The sequence below is a fragment of the Helianthus annuus genome, chromosome 14 (assembly GCF_002127325.2).
Source record: "Helianthus annuus cultivar XRQ/B chromosome 14, HanXRQr2.0-SUNRISE, whole genome shotgun sequence".
In the NCBI taxonomy this organism is placed as follows: domain Eukaryota; kingdom Viridiplantae; phylum Streptophyta; class Magnoliopsida; order Asterales; family Asteraceae; genus Helianthus; species Helianthus annuus.
In genome coordinates this window covers 30,322,341-30,337,508 of record NC_035446.2, presented here as the reverse complement: position 1 = coordinate 30,337,508, position 15,168 = coordinate 30,322,341, and the positions used below count along the sequence as shown (strand labels likewise).

At 39.5% G+C, this 15,168-nt stretch overlaps 1 protein-coding gene across 1 annotated transcript; it reads left to right on the top strand.

Annotated features, from left to right (window-relative positions):
• The first annotated feature begins 6,812 nt into the window (after positions 1-6,812).
• Positions 6,813-9,820, top strand: LOC110909335 (pentatricopeptide repeat-containing protein At4g39952, mitochondrial). Its single transcript, XM_022154365.2, has one exon. It carries the CDS (start codon positions 6,864-6,866, stop codon positions 9,267-9,269), a length of 2,406 nt encoding a protein of 801 aa, XP_022010057.1. The 5' UTR covers positions 6,813-6,863; the 3' UTR covers positions 9,270-9,820.
• Positions 9,821-15,168: the final 5,348 nt, after the last annotated feature.

Here is a 15,168-nt window from a genome sequence, read left to right as displayed (position 1 = left end):
TGGTTTGTCGAATCAAAGATAGTTATATGTTGGTAATCATGTGGGCTTTAAACCCCTAAAAGGGCACCCTCTGATTCCCACTCTAACTAGTCCGAATGTCGAGTCAAACGTGCTTAGAAAAAGTCAACAGAAATGCTATTTTGCGATTTCATGCATAATCAGTAATGTAGATGATGTGTAACCTGTTTTAGCACTCATAAAACATGATAATAAGTATATTAACTAGTCTAAGCTTGTTTGATCTGACCATTTACTGTTTTGACCCGGTTCGGAGCCGAAAGTCGCAAAACTTTGACTTTTGCATTGACTTCAGTTCTGACCCGTTAAAATATGATTTAGATATGCCTTAGGACTCTCTTAGGACCAGGTTACATGATGGTATAACCCTCTGTGACCGGTTCGTTGTTTGTCCGAGTCTTTTACACCTTTCCGTTAAATGCTTAAAAGTTGACCGTAACGCCCTTTTCAATTTAAAACGAGAATTTCGGACATGTGAAAGGACCATAACCTTAGTTACTGATTTCTAAACATGTCCCTAAAATTTCACGTCAATCCGAGGTCCAGAATAGGAGTTATGCTAAATAGCGCAAATTACGGAAACTTTAGTAATTAAATAGCGCAATTAGCATAACGCCTATCTAAACCCAGATTTCGACACCAAACCTTTTACACACTGATGTAAAATAATATTTTGGGATTTTTAAAGATTTTTAATTATTTTTAACCTGCTCATAACCTGCGGTTATGGCAACGGTTCGGTAAATACCGAATATACCCTTTTCGGCCATAACTTGAGTTCTACAAGGTCTTTTGACCCGATTCCAGTTGCTACTGATTTTGAATAATAAATAAAGTATTTTGGACTTTATAAACTGTTCGGGAAACTCAGATTTCCTGTAGAACTCAGAAACCTCTTTTATAATCTTTAAAAAGACCGAAATACCCCTACGGGGCATAAAATGGATTTAAACTCGTTACGGGCATTATGGAAGGTATCCTACTGATACCACAACCTCTTTAAAGCATATTGACTTAGGAAACCAGTGTAGGACTCTTACGGTTACCCGTTGCGCCTTTTTGCGCGCACGGTTCGGCTTATGTAACTAGTTTACATAAACTAGCCGAAACGGGTCAAACCATATTGTTTTGACCCCAAAATCCAAAGTGTGGTTATTATACCCATATAAAACAAGTCTTCAAACTTTTTGGGTCCAAATCACATTCCATTCCCGGTTTTCGCCTTTCACGCGATTAAACCGTAATTATCCTTTGAAACTGACCGGTCTAAGCTACGGCTAAATTAAAGACCCGTTAGGATTCTAATAGGTTATTTTAAACCTTCGTTCCAGAATAGGAGACCAGTAAAAGCTATTTGCAATTTATTCGATTAAGGATTTATACTTGCAAAGGTAAATACTTTTAACTTATTTTCCGTTATACGGGCTTGGGTTACGGTATATAGTATACCGCTTGATCGGGCATCAAATTCTCCACCGTTGAGTGGGTAATTGAATAAATTTGATCGGCTCGTTTAAACAGTCTTGTTTACTTAAAAGCTTTTGGGGGGTTAATGACCATGTCCCGGATATCCCTGGCAGCATTTTATGAAATGGCCACGACCTAAGCGCGGAGTGTAGGCGTACACTCGTCAGTGCATAAATAGTTGATGTGGTGTGTCTATTAATCTTTAACCCGGACAAGATCCGGGCTACTGAACGCATAAGGAACATGTAATCCGTTCACAAGATTATAAATTTAAAAAATTCTCCCAAGTTATAAAAGAGTTTGTGCCTTGTGCATTCAAATCAATTTTAATAAACATTTTTACAAAAGTGTCGGTTGAATGTATTTACCAGTGTAAACTGACGTATTTTTCCAAAAAGATTAAATGCAGGTACTAAGCGTAATTGGCTGGATAAATCTCCTTAGCATCAATAACGAGTCTCGCAAGCTTAAGATGCCTATGTCTGTTGAACAAAACTTATATTTTTATTTGTATTTGATCCCCTGTGGATACTTTTCGACTATTCGTGATACATTTGATATTACAAACAATGGTTGAAATATAATTATCTTTATGCTTCCGCTGTGCATTCATATATTGTGTGGTTTGACTATATTGTTGCCAATTACGTCACGATAATCCCCCACTGGTGAGACACGTGGAAATCGGGGTGTGACATTGGATAAATTTGTAATTGTCTTCATCGACGATATACGTATTTGGATAAATTTGTAAATATCATGAAAAGCAAAGGCAAGTTCGTGCTCTTAGATTAAATCTACAGTTAGATTTAATGGAACAACTGAAGAACGTTCATGAAACAGCAATCAAGGAAGATGCTGAAGGAATGAAAGGACGGATAAAGGAATTAGAACAAGGGACTGATGGAATTTGGAGATTCCATAAGAAAAGGATTTGGGTACCTAGACATGGAGATTTAAGAGATAAGATTTTAGAGGAAGCCCATAAATCTAGGTATACGATGCATCCTGGTAATAACAAGATGTATCAAGATTTAAGAAATAACTTCTGGTGGATAGGAATGAAAAAGGACGTAGCTAGATACATTTCTAAGTGTCTAACTTGTTCGCAAGTTAAGGCAGAACACCAGAAACCTTCAGGTTTGCTTCAACAGTTAGAAATGCCTGTATGGAAATGGGAACTCAAAACAATGGATTTTGTTACTAAGCTACCCAAAAGCAGAAAGGGTAACGATGCAATCTGGGTGATTGTAGATCGATTAACCAAATCAGCTCATTTCCTACCAATGAAGGAAACCTTTATCATGGAAAAATTGGCTAAGCTATATGTAGACGAGGTAGTGTCACTACATGGAGTTCCACTCTCCATTGTATCAGATAGGGATAGTCGTTTCACTTCACATTTTTGGACAAGCTTCCAACAAGCAATGGGGACACGATTAAACCTAAGTACTGCATACCATCCGCAGACAGATGGACAAAGTGAAAGGACAATCCAATGGAAGACATGCTAAGGGCATGTGTAATAGATTTTGGTGGAAACTGGGATGACCACCTACCCTTAATTGAATTCTCCTATAATAATAGTTATCATACAAGTATCAGTGCTGCCCCGTTCGAAGCACTATATGGACGGAAGTGTAGAACTCCAGTCTGTTGGGCAGAAATAGGAGAAAGTCAATTATCAGGTCCCGAGATTGTTCAGGAAACCATCGACAAGATAACTCAAATCAAGGAAAGACTGAAAACCGCTCGAGATCTTCAGAAAAGTTATGCAGACAATCGACGCAAGCCACTAGAATTTCAAGTTGGAGACAAAGTACTCTTAAAATTTTCACCATGGAAAGGTGTAGTTCGATTCAGTAAGGAAGGAAAGCTGAGTCCAAGATACATAGGACCATTCACAGTTACCCAACGAATAGGACCAGTTGCCTATCAACTACAACTACCAGAAGAGCTAGCCGGGGTACATAATGTATTTCATGTATCCAATCATAAAAAGTGTTTATCTGATGAATCACTGGTAGTACCTCTTCAAGATGTAGAGGTAAATGAAAAGCTAAAATTCTTTGAGAAACCTCTCCAAATAGAAGACAGAAAGGTCAAGCACAAGAAATTAGTGCTGGTCAAAGTAAAATGGGATTCGAAAAGAGGACCAGAGTATACATGGGAACTGGAATCGGAAATGAAGCGGAAGTACCTTTACTTGTTCCAATAAATCTCGAGGACGAGATTTTAAACAAGGTGGGGAGGGTGTAACAACCCTTTCCAAAATTATTATTCCTTATTTTATTAATGCACATTAGGAAACCCTAATTGAGACCCCTAAGTAGTATTGCACGATCCGTAAAATTTTTAAAACAGTCAAAACTGGGATCAGGGCCCCCTAAAACTCAAGGGGGGTATCCCCTAATGGATAATTATCCATAAAAATGAAGTAAAACTCGAATTTTCGTTTGAAGCTAACTCACCAAGGCTATACTGGACACGAGGCTACCCTAGCCTAAACTGGTCGTTGTCGCGACACGCGCCAGAGGCCAGGGTGCCTGGCACGACACGCGGGGGAGACCAAAATCCAGTATATAATGCAGGGGTTTGGCACTTGCATGGTCTGATTGTTTCGACGTAAAAATTCACTACACACATTAAGTTATACGCTGTTTCGTTCAAAAGTTGTTATAATCCCGAACCTCTGCTGCGACAACAGGGTAATAACTCGATCACTGCTATGATACAATGTCCGATCGATTAAAACTGATCCGATGGATGTTTAAGTGTTGCCTGAATACGGGCTATACTTTGTCATTCGTCGTGAGGGTTTTGATCTCGTGAGCTATCGTAAATGTTGTATTAATTTACTAACCTAGTTTCGTTTGCATTGTTATTTTTAACTAGGTTACCAGGCTTAATCAGTAGGCATACTCTGACTGTCTAAACTTGTAATGTGAGTCATTCTCTTTTTATCAAGTTGCTTTGTAAAACCCTAAATGTTTTCCAGTTATACTTTGCAGTGATTAAGTCTTTGCTAGTCTTTAATTACTGGCAGTAAGTGGGGGTTTTGTGCACATTACTACTAATGATTTATCACTTTAGGTGGGCGAGCCTAATTAGTGATATGTCCACAGTCATAGATCCGATCGAGTGACAACTGAACCAGATAATTTTAAGATAAGGGCAAATGTGAAAACTCTTAATGCTGTAAATTGTAACAATGTCTCATTTTGTACAAATTGAATGACTCGCCAGTATTTCCCCGCTGATAAAAATCTTTTTAAACATGTTTCAGGTGATTTACTGTGAACAAGGAAAAAGTGCCGCGTAGCACTACCAGCTTGAATGAAGTGGCTTAGTAAATAAATAAACATGTTTTTGTAATCAGGGGATTTCCCAGTGAAATTCCTTTATTGTAAATTACGGGGTTTATCTCGAAACTTGAAATAAAATAAAGGAGTATTTTCAGTTAACCGATCCTGTTAAAATTTCCGCTGCCAAATTAAATACCAAATACCACGGGTTTTCTGTCCCGCCGCGTTCGAACCAGGAAACTAGGTCGGGGGTCGTGACAGCCTGCCACTTCTTCACCAATTTTATTGATCACATGACGGTCCCAGAGAGAGACAGAAACACCTAAGATTTTAATCCAAGCGACTCTTTCAAAGATAGGTGGGATACCCTCCCAAACGTAAAGTATCGAAAACCACTTCTCCCACTCGTTCACCTTTTGGCAGGGAAATTCTTCCGCTTCCTCAGGGCAATGGAAGCAAAGTAAAACTTTAAGTCCGCCCAGGTATTTTAACTTAAGTCCTTCCTCCATGATCCCTGAGAGATGTTCTTTCAAATTGTTTAGGATGTCAATGTCTTTGGCTTCTCCGATGAGAGACTCTCCGTGTTCATAGGGGGTAGTTCTACAGAAGTAGTAGGGTTGTCGCTACCTTTCGGTTTTACAACAGAACTGTAAGTTTTGTTTCCGATGTTGGGCAAAAGACACACCCGGGGCCCTGACGGGTTTGGAAGCAGGTTCCACCACTTGAAGTCTGGAGAATACCGAAACTCTATCTCCCTTGTTCCGTAACTCAGTCTTCGATCCATCCCTGTCGAATTTTGCTAGGTTAACACCAATAACCGCCCCGTCAATTCGCACTTCCTTCAGCTTATCAATCCACCAAGCCGGTTCCTTAACATTGGACAATTTTATGAATCCAAATTTATTCCCAGCTCTGTCTTTTTTGAAAGGGACGAAAGCATCCTCCAGGTTATCCAAATGTTCAAAAGACTTCCACAGTGTTGCTCGAGTACAAGAATCAAGAAGGTTAGATATAAAAAATGAAGTTGCATTACGGAGTCTAAGTTCCCTATTGACAAAGGTTTTCTCCTTCCTAACTTCCTTCCTGCTGAGGATCGTATGCCAACTATCATTCTGACCCCTCCAAACTCTCCTACCCATGGAGAAGAAGCAAAGATATCACGGATATTTAAAAGGTTAATAGGATTCGTATCGATCAAGCTGAACTATGCCAATAGCCGCGACCTATTAGAGACCTACTAAGCAATCAAGAACTGGATATAACACACCAACACCGAAAAGAAAAAACAAAGAAGCCTACACCGATCAGACCCAAACTCCGCTAACAATGCTGGTATCGAACCAATGAAAAGGAATCACATGTTCGATCACAGGAATGTTACACAGTGCCGGAAACTGATCGGAAATGGCGGAAGAGACTTTTCATATTCTTGATTTTTCAAATTATTCAAGTACCAGTTATTGATTCTTGTTTTAGCTGGCACTTCTTTCTTCTCTTACACACGTGAAACCCCAATTTGGGTTTCTTGATTCACCTCAAATTCTTTATTTTCTTTGGTAATTTGCACACACACTCACTGTGAAAGCTCTTATTTTGATGAAGATTCTTGAAACTCAGTTGTGTTATTAACTCCCATCTCATTTTTTGTTTGGTAATTTGTGATAAATTCATAATATTAAAATAAGATTAATTTACTTTTCCCTATTTTCGAAAATATTTCTTTATTTAGAGTGATGGAGGGGAAATATTGGTAAAGAGATACATACATAATAAACTAACTTTTTTTTTGAACGGTAACTTTCTTTTTTAGTGACCCAATATCACACCGCCTAATCGACGGCCCTAGCCAAGTCTGTCCAGACTTACGTTGTCTTAACCGGGCCCGCGCTGGGTTGGCCAGACTTGGTTACGGCGTTCCATCGGAAACCGTACTGCCTCCACACAAGAAGCCTCGCTGAAGTAACAGCCGGATGAAAACCGAGGTGCGGCTCAGGATCGAACCCCTTGGTGGGTTTTTCATGCAAATAGTTAATAGATGGTCACGTAGTATTTGCAATAACGAGATGCATTACCATGAAGCATCATCTTCTTCACACTACCTCTTGCTCTAGTTACATGTATACATACAAGAAAGTCATTTCACTTTGCATTCATGGCAGACCACACTACCACCACCACCATTTCTTTCATTCTTCCGCAACCACCACCAACCTCATACTTCACCACATCAACAACTTCCTATCTCTACGCCCCCCTACACCCCTCCAAACACTCACAAAACACCACGCTTTCATCATCACCACAGGCAATCACTCCAACAACGTCTTCATTTCTTCTAAACTCATCTCCCTTTACGCCAATCTCCACCACCCCACTTCATCCACACAAGTTTTTCACTCATTTCATGGCTACAAAGACATCTTCCTTTGGAACTCCATCATCCAGGCCCATTTTTCCAATGCTATGTACTCACAGTGTCTCCATTTTTATAATTCCATGAGGGTTTTTACTCCTCTTTTGCCTAACCAGTTTACTGTTCCCATCGTTGTTTCCGCTTGTTCGGAGATTCGGGACTTGGTTGCTGGTATGATTGTACATGGCCTGGTGTTTAAAGTTGGGCTTTTTGATGACAGCGGGGCTTCCTTTGTGTATATGTATTCGAAATGCGGGTGTGTGGAGAGTGCACGCCAGGTGTTTGATGAAATGCCTGTGAGAGATGTGGTTGCTTGGACTGCGCTTGTTATCGGGTATGTGAGTAACGGTGAGAGTGATAACGGATTGAGGTGTGTTTTTGAGATGTATAGAGCGGACGAGAGGCCGAATTTTAGAACGTTAGAAGGTGGATTCCAAGCCTGTGGCGATTTGGAGGTGGTGTATGCTGGTCGATGCTTACATGGAGCAGCTGTAAAATCTGGACTTGGATGTTCGGTTCCTGTTAAATCTTCAATCTTGTCCATGTACTCAAAATGCGGATCTCTTGAGGAGGCTTGTTTGTCGTTTTGTGAAGTTGACGTGAAAGACATAAAATCATGGACGACGATTATCGGTGTGTATGGAAAATGGGGATGTGTTAGACGTTGTTTAAGTGGATTTATGGAAATGCTTGCTTATGGGATAATTCCAGACCCAATGGTAGTCAGTTGTGTGATATCTGGTTTGGCTAACTCAACTTGCACATCTGCTGGAAAAACGTTTCACGGGTTTATGGTCCGAAGAAACTATCATCAAGATCAGATGGTTCACAATGCGTTGGTATCGATGTACTGTAAGTTTGGACTGATAAGTTACGCGGAGAATGTATTCAAATCCGCGCGTATTCTTGACAAAGAAGTTTGGAATGCAATGGTACATGGCTATGGTAAAGTAAGAAATGGGGCGAAATGCATAAACTTGTTTGCAAAAATGCTTGATTTTGGCCTCGATCCCGATCCTTACAGTCTAGTATCAGCTCTTTCTTCATGTTCAGAAGTCAGAGAAATGAATATAGGGAGATGTCTTCATGGTTATGCTGTAAAGAGATTAATGAATGAGCATGTGTCGGTTTCAAATTCACTCATAGATATGTATGGTAACATTGGAGAACTGGAAACTGCAAAGAGGCTATTTTGTAGGACAGATAAAGATGTTATCACTTGGAACACAATGATTTCTACTTATACGCGCCATGGGCGTTATTCCGAGGCGTTTTCCTTGTTTAATAAAATGATTTTGCAAGGCACAAAACCGACAGCATCAACACTAATCAGCATGCTTTCTGCATGTACCCATATGGCATCGGTTGAGAAAGGTATTCAGATACACAAGTATATAGAAGAAAACCAGCAGGAAATGCTTTTGTCAAATGTAACTGTTGCCACTGCATTAGTTGACATGTATGCCAAGTGTGGACAGCTTGAAAAATCCAAAAATATATTCAAGAAAATGACCGAAAGGGATGTAATTTCTTGGAATGTGATGATATCTGGTTATGGGTTGCATGGAGACGCCACATCAGCAATAGATATGTTCCGAGAGATGGAGCTGTCAAATGTTAAACCAAACGAGCTTACTTTTCTTGCGCTTCTTTCAGCTTGTAATCACGCAGGGCTTGTTGACGAAGGAAAATCTTTATTTGGGAGAATGGTGGATTATTATTCTCTGAAACCAAGCCTTAAACACTATACTTGTATGGTAGATCTTCTTGGTAGGTCGGGTGATTTGGGTGAGGCTGAAAATTTGGTATTGTCTATGCCGGTCGGAGTAGTTCCTGATGGAGGTTTGTGGGGTGCCTTGTTAAGTGCCTGTAAAATTCACAACAACCATGAAATGGGTACTCGGATTGCAAAACGAGCAATTGAATGTGAGCCGACGAATGATGGATATTATATAATCCTTGCAAATTTGTATGATTCTATAGGGATGTGGGAGGATGCTGAAAGGGTGAGAAAGTATATGAAGGAAAGGGGAGTTGAAAAGGCAGTTGGTTGGAGTGCAGTGTGACCGGTTAGTAGAGGGGATCATGTCGGCGATACGTAAATGGCGGGAGACAAAGAAAGGAAAACCGGCTGCTATGGGGACATTACTGGAAGACGAATGAAAGGAGGGAGAGACACCACTAGATAAAACTTTCGATTTCCGAGGAACTTCCGATCAAAATGAGTTGGGGAAGAGGGCGTTGCAGCCATTCTTGCACAAATTACTTGTTGAATAACTCCATTTATTACTCATTTGATATATATATTTTTTCTTCTAAAATGGCCTGCCTTGACCCAACCAAACTGAACCTTTTTAATATGACCCGGCCCGAGTAGTTTGCGACTCTTACCACTGAACTAACCCATGCATAAGTAAGTTGCCACCTCCCCATGTTAGTTTTCCATTCTTTCTTGAACATAAACATGAGCTAATGTGTAGTGAGTGAAATTGTAACTCATTTTTTCATATTCATATAGAGTTTGCATTAAAAATAAATTATGGGACCCGGTTTTTACTGGGCAGGGTAGTTTGATTTCTCCGATTGTTGGGACTTTAGTATCTAGAGTATACATGCCCAGATATTTGATGTCACTAATGGTAAGGATGCGTACATTAGCTCCAAGTTGGCCCGACGCTCTCAAGAACCTGTGGATGAGTGAGCCTCGTGCACCGGTTTGCCCTTTACCTCCATCTAAAAGGCACTTTACACATATAAATAGTACCTCTATTTTGGTCGTGAGAAATAACGGTACTTCCCTTTTATCACTTTCTACCAGTAATATCCAAAGTCAAACTGCTTGTGAAGCTCACAATAGGGATGATGAATATCATGTTATCTGTGTGATACTACAGGGATGTGGGAGAAGGTTGAAAGGATTGTTAGACAGAATTATTTAGGTTTATAAGCTAGATATTATAAGTTTCATTATTTATGTTATTATTTTTAGATATAGGGCATGGCGGTTATCCGCCATATATGTATGTATATATACTTCGGATCATTTACTGAATGTTTCATCGATTCATTTTATGAACAATTAATTCTCATTCACCGAAAACCCAAAGATAGATTTGCAACATAGTGGTATCAGAGCCACATCGATCAAATCCCTGCAATCACTGAAATCGATCAGAACATGAATCATGAATCAGGCACAAGGAATTCAAACTCAAATTCCAAAACTCACCGGGCAAAATTATTATCACTGGCACCAAATCAAGGTTTTATTCGAATCACAGGATTTATGGAATGTTGTCGACGAAGGGATTCATGAACTGGGAACAAACCCCACAGAAGAAGCGACTGCAAATCACAGGGAATCGGTCAAGAAAGATAGACGAGCATTACATATTCTTTTTCAATCTGTGAATGAAACTATATTCCAAAGAATTGCCCTTGCAACGACATCAAAAGAGGCATGGAGCATCCTACACAAATCATACAGAGGAGGAAATCGGGTAAAAATAATCAAACTCCCAACTTTACGTTGTGAATTCGTTTCGCTGAAAATGAAAGAGGGGGAATCTATTGAAGATTATTTCAATAGAACAATTCTTATCGTTAATCAATTACGTATGAACGAAGAGAAAATAAGCGAACAACGAATTGTTGAAAAAATTTTACGTAGTCTGACTCGAAATTTTGAGTCAGTAGTAATTACTGTAGGGGAAACGAAAAACTTAGAAGAAATTTCAACCGAAGAATTAATGGGAATCCTTCAATCTCATGAATTGAGATTGAAACGTTATGAAGATACACCGGTAGAACATGCGTTCCAAATGCAAAACATCAATTAAGACAGATCCAAGACATCTCGGACTGATGTTGGAGGAAAGGGACGAAATAAATTCAAAGGACGAAACTTGAATATGATTCGGTGTTATCATTGTCAGAAACTTGGACACATAGGCAAGTTCTGTCGACAAAAGGATGAGATCGATAAAACAGACAACGTGTTAATTCACAAGGAAGATGAGAGCGATGAACATGATGAAACAATGTTCATGATTTTTAATATGGAGGAAGCAGTCAAAGAAGACTGCTGGTATCTTGATAGCGGCTGCAGCAACCATATGACTGGAAACAGGAACTTGTTTACGCGACTGGATGAATCGTCAAAACGGGAAGTAAGGACAGGAGATGACAAGAAACTGGAGGTTCAGGGCAGCGGAGATGTCTCAATCTCAATCAGGGGACAAGTCAGGAAGATACCGAATGTTTTTTATGTGCAAGGCTTGAAACACAATCTGTTGAGTGTGGGGCAACTCATACAAAAAGGGTATACAGTCAGTCATGTTTCAAGGGAATCAGTGCGTTATTAAAGATGCAGTGAATGATACGACAGGTAATATCAAGATGACGAGCAACAAAATGTTTCCGTTACGTCTCGGAAGTGACTTAAACTTTGCAATGACCATGACAACTAAAGACATGTCAATCCTATGGCATAAGCGATATGGTCATGTAAACATGGATATGCTAATCAATATGGGAAACAAGGAACTGGTTCATGGATTACCGAAGTTAATGAAAAACGAGGACATATGTGAAGGTTGCATCTCAGGAAAACAAACGAGGAAGTCATTATCAAAGAAAGCAACGTGGCAGGCCGTTGAGCCTTTATAGTTGGTTCATTCTGACATATGTGGACCTATGAGAACAGAATCAATTGGAGGATGCAGGTATTTCATCACCTTTATTGATGACTATTCGAGAAAAACTTTGGTATATTTCCTTAAATTTAAATCGGAAGCACTCAATTACTTTAAGATATTCAAAGCTTCGAAGGAAAAACAATCCAATCATTCGGTTAAAACAATAAGAACTGACCGAGGAGGAGAGTATTGTAGTAAAGCTTTTCAAGATTTCCTGAAACTGAATGGAATACGTCATCAATTAACCAACAGTTACACTCCCTAACAGAATGGGGTTGCCGAAAGGAAAAATAGAACGTTAATGGAGCTAAGTAGAAGCATGATGAATATTAAACAATTACCAAATTGTTATTGGGCTGAAGCAGTGGCATGTACAACATACATCTTAAATCGAACAGTTACGAAAACTAGACCAAATATAACCCCCTACGAAGCATGGAATGGAAGGAAGCCCAATGTACAACATCTCAAGGTATTCGGATGTCTAGCCTATGCTCATATTCCTAAACAGCATAGAGATAAACTAGACAAGAAGACGGAAAAAACAGTCTTTATTGGTTATAGTGAAAGTAGTAAAGGCTACAAACTATATAATCCACTAACCAATAAAACCATTATAAGCCGTGATGTTGTGTTTGACGAAAGCAAGAGATGGGTCATGGATTCGAAGGAGTCAGAAGTACCGTTTGTTATTTCGGATAGTGATGATGCAAGTCAAACTCAAAGAGAAATTCCTGCAGAACCACAAGATGTAGAATCACAACCTGATCATGAACACATAGGGGAGAACACAGGACCGCTCGAACATGGAGAGGAGAACCAAGAAACAGAGTCAGGAGCAGATCATTCACAGTTAAATGCAAATGATTCATCTTCAACCGATTCGGAGAATGAAGTTATCAATACAAGGAGTATTAATAGTGTATATAGAGACACGAGAGCTCTCACCGAAGCCGAAGTTCTACAAAAATATAATGAAAGACAAGTAGTCAACTTCGTTCTCTATACCAATAGTGCAGATCCAACAACGTATGAGGAGGCTAGCAAGGATACTAAATGGATAGAAGCAATGAACAGAAAAATAGAATCTATTCACAAAAACCAAACTTGGGAACTTGTGGATCCTCCAAAGCATCAAAAGCCTATAGGTGTGAAATGGATCTACAAAACAAAATATGATGAAAAAGGGAATGTAGATAAATACAAGGCCAGGTTAGTAGTCAAAGGATACAAGCAAAAATATGGAATAGATTATCAAGAAGTGTTTGCACCGGTGATCCGATTTGAAACAGTTCGAATAGTATTGGCTCTTGCAGCACAATATGAATGGCATCTACATCAAATGGATGTAAAAACAGCATTTTTGAATGGGAAATTAGAGGAACAAGTTTACATAGATCAACCTCAAGGTTACATTAAGCAAGGAGAAGAGAAGAAGGTATGTCATCTTAAACGTGCTCTATATGGTCTAAAACAAGCACCAAGAGCTTGGTATAGCAGAATAGATATGTATTTTCTACAACACAAGTTCAAAAAATGCAATTATGAGCACACTCTCTATGTTAAAGACACTAACGAAGGAAAATTAGTGATATGTCTATATGTAGACGATCTGATTATTGCTAGCAACTCTATGAGGTTGATATCTGATTTCAAAGACACACTGAAAAAAGAATTTGAAATGACAGATATGGGCAGATTGCATTATTTTCTCGGTATGGAAGTTCAGTATGAAAATGGTAACATAATCCTGTCACAAAGGAAGTATATGATAAATTTACTAGAAAAATATAGAATGAATCAGTGCAATACAGTTTCTACACCTATGGAATATGGTCTTAATATGTCCAAGGATGATCCTGAAGAGTTTGTAGATGAAAGTGTCTATCGAAGTTGATGTGTGTAAAATGCAACATATAAATTACATCAAATGAGGCATAAAACTAACCCTTTTTAAGTACTAATGTTGGAAAAAGTGTGTTTTTGTCTTCCTTTTGTATTTTCAGGATTAAATGAGCTCAAATTAACAAAAGAAGCAAAAAGACAGCTAAATCTAACATAAATACAAGAAAAGGATCAAAAGTGGACTGCCCGACCCCTCGACAGCATCCTCCCAAGCAAAACAAGGAAAACAGAAGGCTGAACACGCCCCGTGCTCAGCGAGCACGGGGCCGTGCCCAAGAAGCAGCAGAAAAGACAAACCTGTAGAAGCTTCTATTGCTCACCACGGGGCCGTGCCCAGTGAACACGGGGGCGTGCCCAAAGTACTGCAGGCGCATTAATTGTAATTGCGAATTACAATTAATGAGGAGAGATAGTGTCAGACAGGCACGGGGCCGTGCCCAGCGGACACGGGGCCGTGCCCAGGCCTCTGTTCAGCCTATAAATAGGAGTGCTTGGATTCATTGCAACTCATCCCTTGGCACACCACCTCTCTCACACTTTATCCACCACCCACCACCATCACAACACCATCATCCACCACCATCATCCATTGTCCATCATAGAGTGTGTGAGTCGTCTCGGGATCCAAGATTGATCGTAAGAGTTCTTGACAATCAAGGCCATGTTTGCCTAAGTCTCTTACATCACTTGGTGAAGACAAGTGTTTAGTATAATACTTTTTATTTTTAATCTTTTGCACTTCTTAATTGGTTTTGTATTAATGACTTTAATAACTAGTTGCTTATGTTGAAGGTGATTCTTCCTTATCGTTTGTCCATGGTGTCTTGGCATTATTTTACTGTCTATATAAAATAAAAGATTTTCACCATTCATATCTCCACGGTCTATATGGAGGTATGTTGGCTACCTGGTCGGGGGTTAAGGGAACAGTTTGGTAAGGGTCTTGCCCTTGTTCAGCGTTTAGAGGTCCTGCAAGGGACCTGGGTCAAATTTAGTAGGACCTCCTTCAATACCCAAAGGTATTGGATGGCGGGGGTCCAAACTCTTTGATCCCCTCATAAGTTAACTACTATTAATACTATAACCCGGCTATTTAGGACTGTATCCCTGCTGACTCAGACTACTTAGTCGAGGGTAACGTCACCTCCAAAAGAGGGGCCTACCATAATTTGCATTAATAACTTAATTAATTATCTTTCAATAATCCGACCCTTTAGGATTGTATCCTTGCTGACTCAAACTACTGGGTTGAGGGTAACGTCGCCTTCAAAAGAGGGGCCTACTACAATAACTAAGATAATCTCTTAAACAAGTGCAAAAGTGCGAAAATAATCAAAGGTTATACTAACACACGAATCGGATC

What these genes read in the sequence shown, in the direction of transcription:
- LOC110909335 (XM_022154365.2), top strand. Translation starts at nt 6,864, where the DNA reads ATGAAGCATCATCTTCTTCACACTACCTCTTGCTCTAGTTACATGTAT.